Genomic DNA, 18,648 nt, shown 5'->3' on the forward strand with positions numbered 1-18,648 from the left:
TGTATTGGAACAAGTCTCAGTCCAAAAATATACACATAGCCACAATGATGTATTTTCACAACATAATTTCCCCTGCTACCCAAAAGTCGATATAATCGGAGACTTAACTAGATGGAAACAAGATTTGAGGGCAAAGAGTTAAATTCCTGCCAGTAGATCTATTTTGTTTTTGGTCTTTTACTTCTCTACCTCTTGTCTCATGGCGATCTCTGCCACACAAGTCAACTCTTTTAGAACACTTGTTTTTGCAATATCTTCTATTATTTCTGTCGTAGTCGCTCAACCTATTGTCTCATTTAGTCATGGCAGCCAACAACATTTATCTGTTTACTCAGTCTCCTTTTGGGAAAAGATTGCAATTGTTATTTTCCTCGTGTTATTAGGTGGCGTTTTTGCAGGTAAACATATAAGATATATCCATACCGCTATATTATGTAAACTAAGTTTTCTGCGTGGTATATAAATATTAAAGGCTTGACACTTGGTTTGATGGGGCTGGACGAGACGAACCTTCATGTTCTTATGGAAACGGGCACTCCAACTGAGCGTAAAAATGCTCATATTGTATTAAATCTACTTGATCGCGGAAAGCATTGGGTGCTGGTAACATTATTATTATCCAATGTGGTGATCAATGAGACGCTGCCGATAATTTTACATGGTGTGATTGGTGGCGGTTGGCAAGCCGTCGTTCTATCCACCGCTCTGATTGTAATCTTTGGCGAGTAAGTCCATAGCTGAGCGTTTCAAAGATCCAAAAAAAAGTTCCATTATTACATTTACTCATTATATAAATTCATTTATCTTTCTTTATAACCAGAGTAATTCCACAATGTAAGTTGTTACTCTTGTCCTACATTGATGTAAATATGTATTGAATTTTCTATTTGTTATAATATGAAGCCATCTGTGTCCGTCATGGTTTGGCCATTGGTGCACAGACTGCATGGTAAGACGAGCAAGAAAGTGAAGAAAAATGAAATCTACAGAAATGAATTACATGTTCTGATATTCTGCTTTATAGGATGATGCTCATTCTAATGTACATAATGTATCCTATTGCTTACCCTACTGCTCTCCTTCTCGACTACTTCCTTGGAGAATCCCATGGAACTGTCTACAAAAAAGCCGGTAAGTAGAGTTAATATTTCCTGACTATTGAATTTTTGAAAAAAAAAATGTTTAAGCGTTTGAATTAACTTTAAACAACAACAAGGTCTCAAATCTCTCGTGTCCTTACACCAGTCTGGCAATTCGTCCGATACTGAAGCTCTGACATTGGATGAAGTAACCATCATCGGAGCGGTGCTTGATCTGCGCTCAAAGCCAGTATCACAGATTATGACACCCATTTCAGATGTATTCACTCTTTGTACCGAGGATATCCTGGACGAGACTCTGGTCGATAAGGCAAGTTGGTCCAGAATTGGATTATTTTGTCCTCCCTAAAAAAATAGAAATGAGGATATGTTTTTTTTTCTTGCTTTACTTTATTCTAATTCTATGATTCTTTTTGTGTAAAACAGATTCTTTCAGCTGGTTACTCCCGTATTCCCATTCATGCACCTAATGACAATGGAAACTTGGTAGGAATGTTGTTGACCAAGCGATTGATCACCTATGACCCCGAAGACGCCCGTCCTGTCAAAGAATTACCCATTAGTACACTGCCTGAAACCGGTCCTGACACTAGCTGTCTAGATATCCTCAACTATTTCCAAGAAGGCAAAAGTAAGAATCGTCTCACAAGAAAACTTATTATGTGATATTATGCTCAACATAGTACACACACATACACATATGTTTGCATGTAATGTTCATTTAGGTCATATGGCTCTTGTTTCTGCTGATCCCGGAGGAGAATCTGGTGGTCTTGGTATTATTACCCTTGAAGATGTTATTGAAGAATTGATTGGAGAAGTAAGACTAGCACTATTAGATGTACAAAAGTTTAATGTGTACTTATTATCTCTATATTGGATAGGAAATCATTGACGAGACCGATGTTTATATTGATGGTAAATTATAATGATAATGATAATGATAATGATAATATTAACTTTTAATCTCATAATTTAAAAAATTATAATAGTACGCAACAAAATCCGTGTTGTACGTCGCCAGTTAACCAACAAGAAACACAAACCATTGCAAGTTCCCCGGGCGCGTCCTCAACAAAATGATAGACTTATGGTACTTGACCAAACTCAATTGTCTTCTAGTCCGCTTGCAGACGATGTCTTTGGAAACAGTAATTATGGAGCCACTAAAAACTAAAACTATTCCCCCCATCCTTAAAAAATTAAAAAGGAAATGTATCACCTCATTTAATATACACACACACATATATATATCATATAAATAAATAAATAAATAAATATTCTTTCTTGATAGCAAAGTATATAATGAAGTACACGCACAAGGCTACTTGTTTGTTTATTTCAATTTAATTATTTTCTTTTCTGTATAGAAAAAAGAAAGGAGATTTATCCAGGTTGCAGACAATTCTTAATTGGCCTTTCTGCGGAAAGAAGAACCTATGTAATTAAATCAAATAATAATGATTATTATTAATTTTTGTTCAAGTTATTTGGCCTTGAATACACAGTATACACATTCATATATTCATGATTTTTACCTTCGGTCAAGCGGGCTTTACCACCAGTAGGCTGGCACAAGACAGTTCCGCATGAGGAGCAAAGGACAACAGTCTGGGCGTGGGAGAACACAGTGCTGATGTTAAGACATCCTATCAATTATAGCAAAATGAAAAATGTCAATGGGATCCTCGTATTTTATAAAGCCAGATTAAACGAGAAAGACAAATGAGGCTTACCAGGGCACTTGACATCCATGAAGTAGGAGTTTGGCGATTGAACCAAACGCTTAAGCTTGTGGGCACGCTTCTCGTGCTCAACAGAAGGGTTCAAAAGATCAACAGCCAACTATATAAGATGTGTTTGATGAGTGGTTGCTTAACAATGATATTTTGCTCTTAATGGCATAAGCAAAAAGAGAGTATAATAATTGGGTTCATTAATTAATCCTTCATTTAATTATGCTTGTATAAGTGTACATATGTATGATGTATATATATGTATATATATGCGCATAAGGGTGTGTCTTTTCTTCCTTTTTATTTTTTATTTCTTCTTTTTTTATTATTGTGGTAAAGTGAAATAAAATGAAGGCCGAATGAATATCCCACCATTCTACCAAAATTATCAACCAAAATCATCCATCCATCCATCCATCAATTAATCCATGTATATTTGGATCATGATGATGTTATCGATTGTGGATCTATTTATTTTACTATATTCTATCTCTCTCCATTATCTAATATGCCTTTCAGCGTGAGTTTTTTAACTTACAGTCATACTGGATAGATGCGTTGCTCAAAATGAGAATGGGAAGACCTCCTACACTGGCAGGCAGAGTGCCTCAGGTCACGTGCAACAACTTCTGGCAAGCCAATTCTTATTAAAATTTACAAATTTGTATTTAAATACAGTAAACATTTGTAAGGCGCACAATTAGAGAATTTAAGGCGCATTTTTAAGAGTTATTAACCGTTATGAATAGATCTTCTTTTCAAATAAACAGCACAGCAAGTATTCTTAGGTTATTAATGATCATACTAAACATTTTGTTTAAATATAAAAAAAAACTTGAAAAAAATCATCTCAAAAATGCGCAAGAGAAAATACAATTACATATGGAGAAGTGGGGAAATATCATTTACTTTTAGAGAGATTAATATCAAGTATTGGAAGATGAGGTTGGGAATCTAATATGAATATCGATTATATTTCTATAGGGCTACCGTCAAGTTCATTTACTTGTTTATTTTTCATAAATGTTATTTCGATTATATGACTTTGGGATATTGATATCTCTAAAGTCTTAGACCACCTAACTCGACTAAAACTTTATTAATAAAGCGGAATAGACTTGTATTGTTGTATATGCTGTGTAAAATTAAGCATGGTTTAGTTAATACCACAATACTGTGTATGATATGGTTATATCCCAAAGTCTATAAAATCTTCACCTGTAATTCATTATATCATCATTATTAACCAATATGTTTTTTCTTGAAGCTATTGTTTATTATGAAAGGGAAGTATGCGCATACTACACATACACACACGAATATATATATATATAGAAAATAATCGACTGTACATGGGGTAAAAAAGAAAGAATAAGGAATAAAGGAGATGGCCATACAATGCTTTCATTTGTTGATGCGTGCATGTTGAGGTGCTTCTAGTACCACTATTGGCATTGGATTTGCTACAGTGTCTGGTACAATTGATCGCCCCAAAGTAGTCTTGATTTCTTTGATTTCAATTCCTGCTTCCTTCAGGGCCTGGTGTGCCTCGTCGTCAGCAAAAGGATTTTTCTTTTTAGCGAACAACGACAGACCAAACAAAGAATTTCTATTACTACTACTGGTATTGTTGTTGTTATTACTATTTGTAACTGGTGTTATGCTTGGCGCACTTTGACTCCGAAGCGTTTCAGATGAGATTTTTTGGATGTGTGTGGTAGAAGGTTGAATAAAGTCTGTTGATGAAAGGGTCTCTGACTTGGAACGGCTGGTGATACCAAAGAAGCCTTTAGACTTTGTCTGCTCCGAGTCTGAAGTCAAAGCTGTTGAAGTGATAGAAGCTTTACCGGAAGACAACGAGCTGTATGTGCCTGATTTTGAAGAAGCAGCTGCGGTTGCACTAGCAATAATATCCGCAATAATGTCATTGTCAGATACTCCTTCAACAATACTCTTAGATGAATCGTCAGTGGAACCCTTGCGTGTGCTTTCCGAAGCACATAAAGTATTATCATCTAATTGTCCCTTATCAAATAAGGACAATTTAGACAGGTCGTTTGTATTATCTAAAGAGCTCGATGAAGGAGTACTTGAATTCCCAGGTAAAGATGAATCTGAGCATTTGGGAACATCTTGTACTGTCATTTGAATAGATGCCTTTCCGGAATAAAATGAGGATAGCGGTCTAGCTTTGTTGAGAGAGAATCGCTTGTTATCTTTACCCGATTCCGAGGATTCCTATTTATGTAGACATAGACAAGTTTTTTTTTATTAATGGTTTCTTTTTTTTTAAAAAAAAAAGGCTTACCTCTCCTTGTGATGAGGGTGAATTTCTTCCGAAAGATGGAAAGCTCAGGATACTTGATGTCTCCTTTTCTTTTTCTTTGGATTCTGGTAATTCTTCGGAAGTTACTACAAATCCAGCTCGTTTCAAAAGCTTGGGCATCGTCAAACGATAGCTGAGATGACCCTTTATGAGATCAGTGCAATCAAGGTTTTGAACGCGGTCGCATTCAATGTTATCCAAAGGTCCTAAGCCGGCTACATTTCCGATTCCTGCTGTTGAAGCTCTGAACAAGAATCCGAGTAACCAGTCATTGGTGGCATAGCCATTGACAAATTTTCCTGCAACCACAGTAGTACACTCATTCCATTGGGACTTAGAGGCACTCACAGGGGTGCCAAAAAGTGCGACATTTTCAACGAGACCATAACAATTCATTCTCGCTAGTTCCAACAAACAGTAAAAGATCATGCGGGCTCCAAGTGAATATCCTACAAGAGTGATTGGTCGTGAACCCAAATTTCGGTTCATCAAACAGTCAGCCAGCACAAGGCCTGCAAGACGAGCGCGATCGAGTCCGTTAGTCCAAGGATTGTCTACAAGGTAACCTAATTTTGTGAGAGCAAGAGGGAAAGTCAAGCCAGCCATCAAAGCACCAAGTACGGTGTGGCCCAAGGCTTGTTGGATAGAAAAGGTCACTGCTTCCGTGGCGAAGATCTTGAACGCACTACCAAGCTCAACCAGCATATCGGGCTCCCAAAATAATGTGAAATGGTCACCCATGAGGGGGTCAAGGGTACTGAATGGTAGAATCGTCTCATCCTCTCGATTATCAGTATTTGGTAACCAGCTTATAATAAATAATATAAATATGATATTAGTTTCACTATAATTTTTTTATAAAAGAAAAAGTAGCCTAAAATATAACATATAGAGAAACTTACCCAGTAACTGTGATAATACAGCCAACATTCTCATCTATTCGCACCGGCAAAAATTCAAATGTATTGATAGTCTTCATTCGCTTGTTCATACTAATAGCTACGAACGGAACATGTCAGTTTGCTAGATATGTCAATAATACTTATAATAATAGGAAGATCTATAGATAGTAATAACTTTAAAATGTTTCTTAGTACCTCCTATACCTATACATACATGTATTAATTAAAAACAGTAGATTATAATGTAAGTAAAATATGCATGTTTCTTAACTTTGATTATATGTTAGGGTACTTACGTCCACCAGCAACGGTTGCTCCACTCGTAATGAGTGCGATACTTGCTGTCCCGCCCAGGAATCCGGCAGAACCGCTCACTCCGACTGTGGTCAAGAAAGCGCCCAGACCGCCTGCAATCATAGGGGCCATCAAACCTGCACTCAGACCAAGGATAAGACCACCTCCGATGGTGGCTAGTCCGATCATAACATATCGCTTCTTCTTGCGTTGCTTATTGCGACCCTTTCGTTCGGCATCGTTTCGGACAGCCATAGAATCGTCTATATTTGTTTGTGTTCCAATGCTGAAAACAGATTCCGTGTCCCAAGAAGATTCATTCTGAATAAGGTGATCCGCAATTCGCTTCTCGAAAGCGATCACTTTAAACCAGTCAAGTTCAAGGTAAGACGCTATACGGGCTACAAATACGCGGGATCGCGCATCATAATTTTCTGATCCGAGACATAGCAGCAAAAGATCACACATTACGGTCCAGCGCAGGTCGATCACTACTTGTTCTTGTTGATGTTTCTCCGTCGTCTGTTTGAAATGGAGATTGGCCATCTGGACTGTCGTGGTCTCACCCTGAGCTGTAAATTGATGGACAAGATCTGACGGAAGGATTTTATGCTTAGACAGGGATTCGATCATCTTAATTTCTGTTCGAGAGACGAGTTTGTTTAGTTGCATCAGTTTTGTGTGTTCGACTTACCTTGACCAGATATACCCATATGAGAATAAAGGATCTTCATCCATTTACGCTGCCAATTGTCGGCACTCATTCGAGCATAAGCAAAGTCTTTGCCTTGGAAGTCATGGACAACTTCTATACTTGTAAGGGCACATAAACCCACATAAGCAACCTTTTGCGAGTCTGTGAATACATCTTTGGTTTCTTGTACTATGGGTTGGTCATCTCCAACAACCGTTTCTTCGACCTCATACACACAAGAATTGTCGTCTACGATCGTAGATTCCGGTACTTCAGGCAAATCAGCTGCCCAGGCTCTAATGGCGTTTGGAGATAGTTTTGTTCCAAGAGGTGTTTGTTCCAAGAGGTCGTTCTGTTCGGCTAACGAGGCCATCGTCAATGGACACACAGGAGCACCGGGTAATACACATTCAGCGGGTCGGTCAAAGAGATCATCCTCTTGTGTTACATTCAACTTGTAGTCTTCATCTTTTGGGTCCGAAAGACTCGTGGTAGGGCTAGGTAGGTCTGTATCAACATATTTTTGGGTGGAGTCTACAGAGTCGCGAGTAGGTTCTTCGGGTTGGTGCGATTGGATTGGTAAGAGAGAGCAGGTGGGCGAGAGATGGGGAGGTGTGTTTGCTGGCGTTGGCGTTGCCATTACGAAGACGATGAGGAATGATCGACCTGGCTGACGAGTGAATGAGAGGCGATCCTAAGGAGAAGAAGAGTAAAAAGAATGCCGGTTGCAGGACACGCCAAGATAAGAAAAGGCGGGGGTTTTTTTTATACATTTCTCTCTATATATATATATTATCTTTAGTGCACAAGTCCAAATTAGCCTATGTCTCAAAAATAGAACTTCTGTCCTCCGATGAAAGTGTTCAAAAGAACAAACTATTTTACATTGTGTACGGCCCCAAATTACAAATTTCAAAATCCAATCAACGGGTTTTAAAAAACCAATTCTCATAATTAAATAATAAAAATAACGAATTATTGGGCTTGTCAAATATATATGTATATCTGTATGGATTTCTGAAATCTAAATGGCAGCCTTTTCAATGGTTAAAAGGCGTTTCTATCAAGCTTTTATAATACACCAAGTATGAACGATGGTCTTGTATTTACATTTGAATATAGCCAAGTAAACATAACCATGCAGGTTTGTTGCGATGCCATGGTATGTTACTGGAGAAGGAGAAGAGTTAAATTTAGCCAATTTGACAGATGATTAGATATAAAATTACTGACAGATGTAAGTAAATGAACATGCTTTAATTTAGAGTTTTCATGGGCAATATGCAGGCTTTTTAATTAAGAATATTTATATGGTTGGTCCAGGGTTTTACTCCAAACCTTCAGCCCATGTCCAGTAGTGCAACTTATCCTTTTTTTTTCACGTTTTCAATATCTCATTTACAATCACCAGAATTAGCTCTTCTGTTATTCAATGTACTCTAAAATCTAAATTATCGCTATTTACTATCGAAAGTGCTTCTAAGATAGGTATATAATCAACCTTTGACGGTTAGAACGACCATTACAGTAAATGTAACAGAGGCATATCGACCGTAAGAGTGTCTCATATTCTTATTAAAAATGTCAGTTTTAAAGGTAGTCCGTCCACATCTGTTGCTTCCCATTTTAGAACCCACTCATATCTTGCATTAATACATGTCATAATGTTTTGAGTTGCAGGATGGCGAGCTGATTGTTTTGTTTTTCCTTTTGATTGAAAGGTTGTATCCATACAAACTAAAGCTTCTCATAGTAGATTCTTTTAAAGGTTAACCTTTCAAACTCTCCTGTTAAACAATCTATAACCCCCTCAGTCATTGGTATTTGGCTTCTAATGAAAATGAATGACTGAATTATGAGCAAATCTGGCTCCCAAGTTGGTTTTTTAACATGTTTGTTTTCTTTCCATTCGTATCCCAATCAGGATTCATTCTGGCTCTCCAGACCCATGTATAAGCAGATTGCTACCAATAGAAATAATAATATTGAGAAAAGAAATCAAATTGATAATTTTTGTAAAGATGAAATTTTATTTTCTATTTTCTATTCTCCATGTAAATATTCTAACTATTATCCTTGTGTGCTTAATACATGCTATGCTTGTTTATACCCTCAAGTGCAGTTATTATCTTACCTTTAACGTTCTCATTTTCAGGATCTAGTAAAGTGGGACCTTCATAAAAGTTGAAGTCTATATATATTTACAGTGAAAAGTATGAAACTTGGATATTTAACGACCGATAATTATTATTCAAACAGCGACATTTGGGACCGAACACATTTTAATGAATTGCAAAACTTTTTGTGGAATACATGAACAGATGGTCATCGTTGGTACAAGCTTATTTTGGGGTACAATTATTACGCAAATAAAGATTTTAGATAAGAAAATACTTGGCAAAATGCCTTAATGGATACGGAGCTCAATATTTGCCGGGAATATTGATAATTTCTTTTCCACAATTACCATTGTCATTATAGTTAATAAATTCAAAGATGAAAATTCACAGTGAGTGTAACACAACCCCCTGTTATCAAATGGCTGCCTGAGACATCAGCGTAAATGTGACTATCAATTGTCACCAGAGCTATTTTTGAACCTCTTTAACAAAAAAGAATGATTATATAAAAACAAATACAATGACAATTGATTGTCACAAGAAAGACTTTATTCAAGTAAATCACTAAAATATTAAGCAAAAAAACATATCCAAAATCAAAATTCATAAATATATAAAGGCAGCTTCGTTTGTATAAGTATTATTGTTATTATTATTTTTTATTATTTATTTAAAATAAAATAAAAAGGCTTTTGTTGTTGTTGTTATTGGTACCAACCACCACGGCAAACAATTATACATTATGTATACCCACGTAAAGATGTAAAAAAAAAACACAAATATATACACATATTACTCTATTTCTCCCCACTCTAATTTCTCTTTAGGATAAAACTGGAGACAAATTCCATTGGATGTGTTAAGAAGGAGAAAAAGATAATTTTTTTGTACAGCCCTTGTGGTTTGAGGGCCGGGAGTCAGTTATACCGTAAAGAATATAGAAAAGGGTGGGTTTAGATCTATAAAGAAGAGTTAGAAAATCGTATTTCATGCAAGTGTATTGGTATTCTATTTATCACTATCGAAGAAAAATAAAAGTAAATTTCTTTTCTCTTACCTCATCAATGTCAAAGTCGAATTCAACTTCATCATCCTCCTCGCCACCAAAGGTCTCGGTTTCATTGATCTTAGTGGTATCGGGAAGTTCACCGTATGACTTGAGAGCGCGAGCTTCATCAGGGTTGTATTTGAGCAAAACATCTGCCTTCTCATCCTGGTACTCACGAAGAGAGATGAGGACAATATCACCTTGACTAATCCAGACCTAAAGTACTCATGTCAGTACATCTCATCTTGGCTACACATATTGTATACTGTCTAACCTTCTTTCTCAGCTTTCCGCGAATATGAGCCAAACGTCTGACACCATCGAAGCACTGGGCCTCAACGCGTCCGTTACCGAGCATCTTGGTAACCTGAGCATATTCTGTTGGTCGAAGATGGTGAGATGGGTTGCCTATAGAGTAGATTGACTATTCTTACCTTGTCCTTCTTCCTTAAAGATCAGCTCACGCTTGTTATCTTCGTTCTCGTTCTTTCCTCTTCTTCTGTTTTTTCCTCCCTACAATACTTGATGAGCATTGCTTGCTTTAAACGTCATTGTAGATAGATGCTCTTACTTTTCCTTTATTCTTGGGCATGTTGACTGAATTTAAAGAGAGAGTCTGCAGTTTTGCACCTCAAATTTTTTCTTATTTGCTGTGGCCATGGACATCGGTGGCTTTTTTAGTATTTTGTCGGAGTTATAAAAGTGCGCAGTAGACCTCTTGCTTAGCATTGGGGTTCTTGCCAAAGTCTTTAGGAAATTTAGTCTACTAGAGCCAGAAAAATAAATATGAGCACTACAATATTAAAGGTTATTCTTTATTCGAAAATTGATGTTTCTTAATATTTGAAGCTTCTTTAACTTGTGTTACACATAAAAGACGAGAGGAGGTACTAGAAAGAAGGGAGAAAAGGACAAAATAAGGGAGGGGAGTGGGGGGTTGAAGAGGGGGGGTTGGAAGGCACTCAACTTTGTACCAAGGCCAAAAATGACTAGAGGCTAAAATGACCAAATTGTTAAAAAAAATTAAATTTTTTTAAAAAAAAGCATCTTGCTAGGCGAAAATCACTACACACACACACACACACGTACAAATAACACATGCACACAAACACAAACATATACGCACACGCACACGCATACGCATATAAAAAGCGAGCTAAGAGTTAAGTGACAGCTTTTACTCGCAACTACGTCAGCCACCATCTGCCTCGTTCGCTTCAGTGTGATAGTCCTTGTGACCTTTTTTCAGTCCTCCGAGACTTGAGCAGACCAGTGCGCTAGGTACATTCGAGGCTTGTGAGATGACTATTGAAAGCATAATAGATAGTCAACATTTCCTGACCATAAATCGCGATGAGTTAGGTTATATCTAGTATGGAACAAGACCAGTCAGCCAAAGTCGAGCCTATTGAGCAAGACGCCAAACCTGTTATTAACTACTCGTGCCAACAAGAGGCTAATGACGAAACTACACAGCAGGAACAAACGAACGACCCTATGCAACAACAAGAACAGCAAGAGCAACCTGATATTGCCATTCAACAACAAGAACAACAACAACAGCAAGAACAACAACAGCAGCAAGAACAACAACAGCAGCAAGAACAACAACAGCAGCAAGAACAACAACAACAACAGCAGCAGCAGCAGCAGGAGCAACAGCAACAGGAGCAACAGGAGCAAGCCAACATTGCTATTCAGCAGCAACAGCAACAGCAACAAGAGCAAGCTAATATTGCTATTCAACAACAACAACAGCAGCAGCAGCAGCAGCAGGAGCAAGCTAATATTGCTATTCAGCAACAACAACAGCAAGAGCAGGATGCACAACAATTTAAAGCATCTAACAATGCTACTACTTCTTCACCTCCTTCCAACCAGGGGCTTTCTGAGCTGAACTTGACGCAAGAACAATTTCAACAAATCAATGCAGCTCATGCCCAGGCGATTGCACAGGCCGCTGCTGCTGCAATTGCAAGTGGTGGTAATTATCAGCAATTCTTTTCCCACCTTGATCCCAACGCATCAGGACAACCTCAAGCCCTGGACTCAACCCATCATCAGACAGGTGTGATAAGTGACGAAACACACCACCCTGGGTCGGTCACTCAACTGACAACAGACATGCTTAAGCGAGAACTTATGAACCAAAAAGTAAGAAAGAATAACAAAAAAAAAAAGCACAAATGTGCTAAACTTCTATGGGTGTTTTGTATCTTATGCGTTTGGTGTAGGTCAGAGCTGATAATCGCGAACGCAAGAAGAGATGGAGGGTCCATAATGAAGAAAGAAGTAAGGTTTCAACGATTATATGGCTTCTTCTGACGCCTTCTTAGATAAAGACAACGACCTACGATGCCGTGTCAACAAACGTGCCGTAAAATTGTTTGGAAAAGATGATAGTGAGCACAAACTCAGATGGGTAGAAGATGAGTTCCAAAAGAGACGAGCAAAACGTCAGGAAAAGCAACGACTGAAGCATGCTGTGGATGGCGCCATGGGTGCCTCGACTGGAATGGGTTCAGGGAATCACGGCGGCAATGGAAACCCAGAAACTATAGACTTTTCTGCAATTGCCTCGGCAGCGGCAGCGGCAGCACAGCAAGCACAATCTGGAGCACCTACAATGCAGACTCTTCAAGAGGCAGATTACATTACTATGTTCTCCAATTTTAATAGTAATATAGCTGCCGCTATCAAGGCTCAGGAACATAGTCAATTCTCTGATCAGCTTCTTGAATTGCTGCGACAACAACAGCAGCCACAAGCAGGACAGGGTATGTCACAGCCTCAAGAATACACACCACCTTCGCCCAAAGACGAAAAATCGAACTCGAATCAACAGCAAAGTCCGACCGATCAGAACATACCACCAGAAGAAAAGTTAGCAAGTGGACTGTTAGGAAGTGGGTCACCACAAGAAGGATCGGAAAATAGAGCACCGGAAGAGGCGAAAGAACCTTCGGACGGAAAGGGACAGCCAAGTGGCGACTATCCTATGGATGCTGTTCTGACACTTATGCAATTAAATGCTGGTTGGCGACAATAATTTAACTTTTTTCCTTCCTTCCAATACTTTATTCTTTGATACTTTTTTATGCATTCGAACAGCAACCCAAAAAAAAAGAAAGACTATTTGGGTCTTCCGTGTTTAATATGTACATTTTCACCATATATGCTCTTTAATGCATCTCAACATTTTGCTTTGTTTGTTTTAAAAAAACTAGAAGTGTCGTTGTTTTATAGACAATTTGTTTTGTTTCTATAAATGTGAACATTTTCAAATCAAATTAGTCACTTTGTTTTTTGAAAGTTTTCGGTGCATATATAATTGGGAACCTTCTTTTAGATATCCTCGACGCATATTCAAGAACATAACATTTATCACACTTTAAATATTCTCAGTGATTTCCCTTAATTATTATATTCGCGCTCTATTTCTTGCATAAAACATAAAATATATAATTTCCCAAGTTTTTTTCTTCTTCTTTTTCTTAGCTGCTCGTATAGTCACCAAATAAACTCCCTAAGCTCTCTCTCTCACTCAAAACAATCTTTAAAGTTTAATTGGCAAATGATTAATTACCAGAGCTCGGTGCTTTACTAATAGAAAGAAAGAAAAACCTATCGAAGGGCTACTATGAACCACTGGTGGTTTCTTAAAAAGAGGTCCAAAATTGAGTCGGGATCTCAATGCATGACGTATCAAATAAAAGAAAACTGGTGGAAATTAACTTGTTTACCCTCATTGATCATGTCCGTGATTTATTACAAATTCAAGGCAGCAAAAGATTCAGATTATGATTTCTTTACTTTTGATGGTGCAGGTGCAACTGTGTTTGATGTGAAGCGAGAGATTATTCGAGCAAAAAAACTCGGCAAGGGCACTGATTTTGATCTGGCGATCTATAATGCCCAGACAGATGAAGGTAAAATCCTACAATTTCCTTTTTTCTTGGGTTTTATTCTTTCTCTTTAAGAAGGCGAGCGTTTGACGATTTCCTTTAGAATACAAGGATGATGTATTTTTAGTACCTCGTAATACTTCGGTAATCGTGAGGCGGTTACCTGCATCTCGGCCTGGTAAGGGCACTGCACAAAGATATGTGTTGGGGGCAGGTCCGGTAGAGGGTAAAGGAAGTGGGATGGGGATGATGAAAGGGAATCATGGACCACCAAGCGAGAATCGCTTTGGTAATGGGCGGAATATGGTCCTGAATGCACAGCAGCATAAACCACAGCGCTCTCCCGCACACATGGCCAATCACACCGAGCAAGAATCTGAACCTGCTCAAGGTCCCACAGACGATTCAGAGGAAGCCAGGATCCAGGCAATGTTCAAACAGACAACTGACCAGTGGGGACAGGAGCAGGAGAGGCTTGCTGAGTAAGTAAAAAGGTTTATTTCTTTGTCTCTCTATTTTATATTAGCTTTGTGTAGCTTTGCTAGGAAAATATATAGTCCCTGTTAGAGCGAAATATATCATATCATTTTCCCTCCTATTATTATTTTCTTGCTTGTCTCTATAAAGACTGAAGAAGCAAGAGAGAAAAAAAAGATACATAAAATATTTTTATATTACAAAAAAAAAGAAACATTATCTTCTACCTCTGTTTGATATCTTGTCTGTTTGGTCAAAATTATATTGCTGTCCAAGTGAACCCTTTTTTTTATCATCTTCTTCTGCTATATGGTACTTCTATTTATTCCTCTTGTACCCTAACAGACAAACATATATTCCATATAATGCTCGAGGACCTGGAGGAGCATGGCCCAGAGGACGTGGTGGTCATCATGGTACTGGGAGTGGAGGCGGTACACCTAGAGAGGGGGGTGATAAGGATCAACAAAGACTTCCGCCTCAAACCTATGTCTGCTATCGATGCGGACAAAAAGGTAATAAGGATACCTATATATATATAATATATACAATGAGATACAACAATGAATTGGACGAAAAGGAGCATCAAGCGTTCATATTTAAAGGCAATCAATGTGTGAATCTTAGGTCATTATATCAACCAATGTCCTACAAATGGAGATAAGGAATATGACAAACATCCACGTATAAAAAGAACCACAGGTATTCCACGAAGCTTCCTCAAAGTTATAGAAGAACCTAAGGATGCCGTCAAGTCTGGAACAGGTGGTCTGATGGTAACCCCAAAGGGCGATATTGTCGTTGCCCAAGCAGATTCGTAAGTTCAATTGTAACAAAAGATTAGGGTTGAAAGAAAAGTGAAGAAGAGAGAGAATTGTTGACTTTCTTTTCTTTTCTCAGATCAACGTGGGATAAACACGTAGCAAAATCAGCGGCTACAGTAAATCTTGGTTCTGCTACAGCTGGCGATCTTTTGGAGTGGTACGACTCAATTTCCGTTCCTCCTCATCTACAATGTCCCATCTGTCAAGGTTTACTTCGAGAAGCAACAATTACCCCATGTTGTGGCGCTAGTTTTTGTGATGAATGCATTCGAGGCTATATGCTAGAGAACGATTTCCAATGTCAGGACTGTAAGCAGCCGATTCCTTATGGCCTTGACGGTTTAATTTCAAACAAGGACGTACAGGAATGGGTAGAAAATTACGTGCGAGCATATGCTCATAAATAGACACCCTCACATTAAGCATTATACATACAGCACACCATATTACATTGTCTTCTTTCCTTTTATATATATATATATATATATGTGCATAATAAACAACAGGTTTTTTTTTTAATATCTAAACCATCTGCGCTTTTCAAAGACTGCGTTCGTAAAACGCAAGTTTTTGTATTTGATGTTATTTCTTTATGTATTATTTTAAGACAATCAATACTCTTAATGTATGATAAAATAGATATATATATATATAAATATATAAATATCTTTTTGGGATTATCATTCAGTTTATCAGGAATCTACAAGAAGTATCGACTTTTAATATTATAAGCTGACTTTAATCCACCTGATTTACTTGATCTTTTTAATTTCAACTTACTTTGTAAGAATCAAAAGAAAAAGAAAACACGTAGGCTCAGGAATATTCTCCAAATAAATACTACAGTAAATTTAGTGATGATTTCTAAAAAAAAATTGTGAAAACTTGAGGTCTTTAATATTTTGCTAACGAAATCATCTAATTTACCACTTTTGTATACGCTATTTGTCTTGTGCTTTTATCAATCTCAGCTCTTAAGGTGTCTGTGACAATATCCATTTGGCTGTATGAAGTTATGTCTTTCATATCAAATACCCTGTTTTTAGACAAGCTTAACAATCTTTCCATTAAGTGATCCTACAGATAGATAATAAAATAAAAGCTTGCTATTAAAAAAAGTCGACTTTTTACTACTGTTTTTGGACAATTTGAATGTTTTAAAGAACTCATTAAATGTCGTCTTTGTAAAGTAATTTATTTTTCTTTTCTTGATTCCGTCTCCATTTTTTTATTGTTACGTTTCTTCGTTTAAGTTTCTAACCAAGGAGAAGCTTACGGACAGCTTGGACAGCTTAGAAGTACGCAACGTTACCCTTCTTGCCAATCTTACGGGGATAATATTTCCTGGTGCGAGTCGACATCTTTATTCAACCGAACCACAAATCGTGACCCTTTTGCAGGTATCGAATAATTCAATCTGGTCCCTAAGGACACATAATATTCGTATAAAGGCTTTCTTTTGTGCTTTGCAGAAGAAAAGGGATGAGTGGAGATTACTTACCGGTTGGTGCTTCCAAACTCTGGTAATATAAGTAGGTGAAAGAAAGGGAAAGATATCATACGCATGTGAAGGCCAATCGATAGTAAAATATCAAGCAAGATTGCACCACACTTTAATGACAACAACTCTTTATGATCTTCTGCATAACTGGCTATTGATATATTGCATATGTAAGTAATTATTATTTCTTTATTGTCAAGTCTAAATTTAGGACACACACTGCTATTAATTGAATAAACTGTATATTCACAGCAGAAAATGGTTATGTTTCCGGCTCAAACCAACTTTATGAATTATTGGAAGGAATCTTGATTAAATCAATTGTTTTTGGGTGCTTTTATCATTTCTCTTAAAATCTATCTTATTAATTAATATGGTATTTATACCGCACCAGAGAAATCCCCTTGTATAAAATACTATCAATACTTTTTTCTTTAAGAAGAAAAAAGAAAACGACAGAACAAGCTTTTATTCCAAATATATAGCACAATTAGGAGAGACCTAACCCAAATGTATTCAGATGGGACCACATAGTGCCACACAGTGGGCATGTGCTATTGGGCTGCTCACGAAAATATCTCTCCGCACAGTGACGGTGGATACGCACAGGGCAATCAACAGATTCACAGCGTTCTCCCATTGTAACCACATCAAGACAGAATTGACATTCCTTCATGTACTCCCCATACTGCTCTTTAAAATAAACATTAAGCTCAAGAACAGTACGTGTCTCCATCACATAAGCACCCTGGCGAGTGCAGAACAGCCAGCCATCAGCAACCAAGCGATCCAGAAGATCCTGTGTTTCCTTTTGAGTTAATGCAGGTGTCATCTTCTGGCCAAGGCGAATAGCCTCCATTGAGCTGATTGCATAATCTTCATCTTCTGCTGTAATAATGTTCTCTGCCTTTAGAAGTTCCATAACATATTAGCCCGCGTACGAATATATTAATACATATATAGGGAAAATATTACCCTTTATGTATCTATTTTTAAGGCTAATACCTACAAGTTGTCTAAAGTACATTATAGTACTAGGAGAGTATTCTGTTGCCATTTGAGAGATCTCATCGTCAAGTGTATTTACCTATTCCAAATAAAATAAAACCATTTATTATTTCAGCTTATATATATATATACATATACATATATATATATTAATTAGGGTTTTTCAATTATTACAAAGATTCATCTTACCAGGGCAATGACAGGAACTCCATTGCGTTCATTGTGTGAGCGCTTTAAAGCAAGATCTATTTCATTGATGCCTTGATTGATGCATGCTACAAAGTCTGAAAAGTCTGTTCTTGGGACTAATTTTTTAAGAGTAAAAATTAAAATAAAGTTATAAGTATTTACTTTCTTTTTCTTCCCTTTTCTTTTATCATAATAACGCTTGTAATAAAGCAAGACTATGTATGTATATATATATATATATGCATACCACCAGTTAGCTTAGAGGCTTCATCGTATAGATTCAGGGCCTGATCTTCACGAACTATCTTTTGTGTGAGCATGCTTTGTAAAAACAGGCGATGACAGTCATTGTATGATGATGGATCAACGGGCTGATTTGCGTTCATGGTTAGTGGTCTTGGGCAATTGACATTCATTGCATGCACGCCATGACCTCTTTCACCATTTCAAGACGACCGTCACGCCGAAGAAACGAATAATTCAAAATTAGTTGAAATATTCCTATTTGTTTTTTATATTTATAT

The 18,648-nt window shown here is 37.4% G+C and overlaps 6 protein-coding genes across 6 annotated transcripts; 2 read left to right on the plus strand and 4 right to left on the minus strand.

Moving 5' to 3' along the window:
- Positions 1-199: 199 nt before the first annotated feature.
- Positions 200-2,029, plus strand: PHYBLDRAFT_105042 (hypothetical protein; the record flags this gene model as incomplete). The annotated part of the gene is made up of 9 exons (XM_018427880.1): positions 200-398; positions 473-725; positions 821-834; positions 904-949; positions 1,025-1,131; positions 1,217-1,414; positions 1,537-1,731; positions 1,826-1,920; positions 1,985-2,029. The coding sequence occupies 9 exons, from the start codon at positions 200-202 to the stop codon at positions 2,027-2,029; spliced, it is 1,152 nt and encodes a 383-aa protein (XP_018298547.1).
- A 479-nt stretch (positions 2,030-2,508) lies between these two features.
- Positions 2,509-3,380, minus strand: PHYBLDRAFT_138065 (hypothetical protein; the record flags this gene model as incomplete). Its single annotated transcript, XM_018429926.1, has 4 exons — positions 2,509-2,537; positions 2,639-2,749; positions 2,837-2,945; positions 3,375-3,380. 4 exons carry the CDS (start codon positions 3,378-3,380, stop codon positions 2,509-2,511), a joined length of 255 nt encoding a protein of 84 aa, XP_018298548.1.
- A 1,698-nt stretch (positions 3,381-5,078) lies between these two features.
- On the minus strand, positions 5,079-5,912 carry PHYBLDRAFT_17414 (hypothetical protein; the record flags this gene model as incomplete). Its single annotated transcript, XM_018437195.1, has 1 exon — positions 5,079-5,912. A coding segment is annotated over one exon (834 nt), but the record flags the coding sequence as incomplete, so codon positions are not given.
- Positions 5,913-9,798: 3,886 nt separating this feature from the next.
- PHYBLDRAFT_29206 (hypothetical protein) lies at positions 9,799-10,817 on the minus strand. The gene is made up of 5 exons (XM_018439939.1): positions 10,792-10,817; positions 10,655-10,733; positions 10,495-10,598; positions 10,230-10,436; positions 9,799-10,131 (listed from the first exon to the last, which is right to left on the minus strand). The coding sequence occupies exons 1-5, from the start codon at positions 10,810-10,812 to the stop codon at positions 10,126-10,128; spliced, it is 417 nt and encodes a 138-aa protein (XP_018299618.1). The 5' UTR covers positions 10,813-10,817; the 3' UTR covers positions 9,799-10,125.
- Positions 10,818-11,490: 673 nt separating this feature from the next.
- PHYBLDRAFT_76738 (hypothetical protein) lies at positions 11,491-13,507 on the plus strand. Its single transcript, XM_018443183.1, has 4 exons — positions 11,491-11,501; positions 11,583-12,374; positions 12,455-12,512; positions 12,557-13,507. Exons 2-4 carry the CDS (start codon positions 11,595-11,597, stop codon positions 13,267-13,269), a joined length of 1,551 nt encoding a protein of 516 aa, XP_018299617.1. The 5' UTR covers positions 11,491-11,501; positions 11,583-11,594; the 3' UTR covers positions 13,270-13,507.
- Positions 13,508-17,417: 3,910 nt separating this feature from the next.
- Positions 17,418-18,540, minus strand: PHYBLDRAFT_138069 (hypothetical protein; the record flags this gene model as incomplete). Its single annotated transcript, XM_018429927.1, has 4 exons — positions 17,418-17,834; positions 17,937-18,014; positions 18,125-18,240; positions 18,372-18,540. 4 exons carry the CDS (start codon positions 18,538-18,540, stop codon positions 17,418-17,420), a joined length of 780 nt encoding a protein of 259 aa, XP_018298550.1.
- Positions 18,541-18,648: the final 108 nt, after the last annotated feature.

Source organism: Phycomyces blakesleeanus, assembly GCF_001638985.1.
Source record: "Phycomyces blakesleeanus NRRL 1555(-) unplaced genomic scaffold PHYBLscaffold_1, whole genome shotgun sequence".
Taxonomy (NCBI): Eukaryota; Fungi; Mucoromycota; class Mucoromycetes; order Mucorales; family Phycomycetaceae; genus Phycomyces; species Phycomyces blakesleeanus.

Bases quoted from the DNA above. Each gene is read 5' to 3' on its own strand.
- PHYBLDRAFT_76738 (XM_018443183.1), top strand. From the start codon at position 11,595: ATGGAACAAGACCAGTCAGCCAAAGTCGAGCCTATTGAGCAAGACGCC. The intron at 12,375-12,454 runs GTAAGAAAGAAT...CGTTTGGTGTAG, and splicing joins GAGAACTTATGAACCAAAAA to GTCAGAGCTGATAATCGCGA. The intron at 12,513-12,556 runs GTAAGGTTTCAA...ACGCCTTCTTAG, and splicing joins GGTCCATAATGAAGAAAGAA to ATAAAGACAACGACCTACGA.
- PHYBLDRAFT_29206 (XM_018439939.1), bottom strand. From the start codon at position 10,812: ATGCCCAAGAATAAAGGAAAA. The intron at 10,734-10,791 runs GTAAGAGCATCT...CAAGTATTGTAG, and splicing joins TGCCCAAGAATAAAGGAAAA to GGAGGAAAAAACAGAAGAAG. The intron at 10,599-10,654 runs GTAAGAATAGTC...TTCGACCAACAG, and splicing joins CTTTAAGGAAGAAGGACAAG to AATATGCTCAGGTTACCAAG.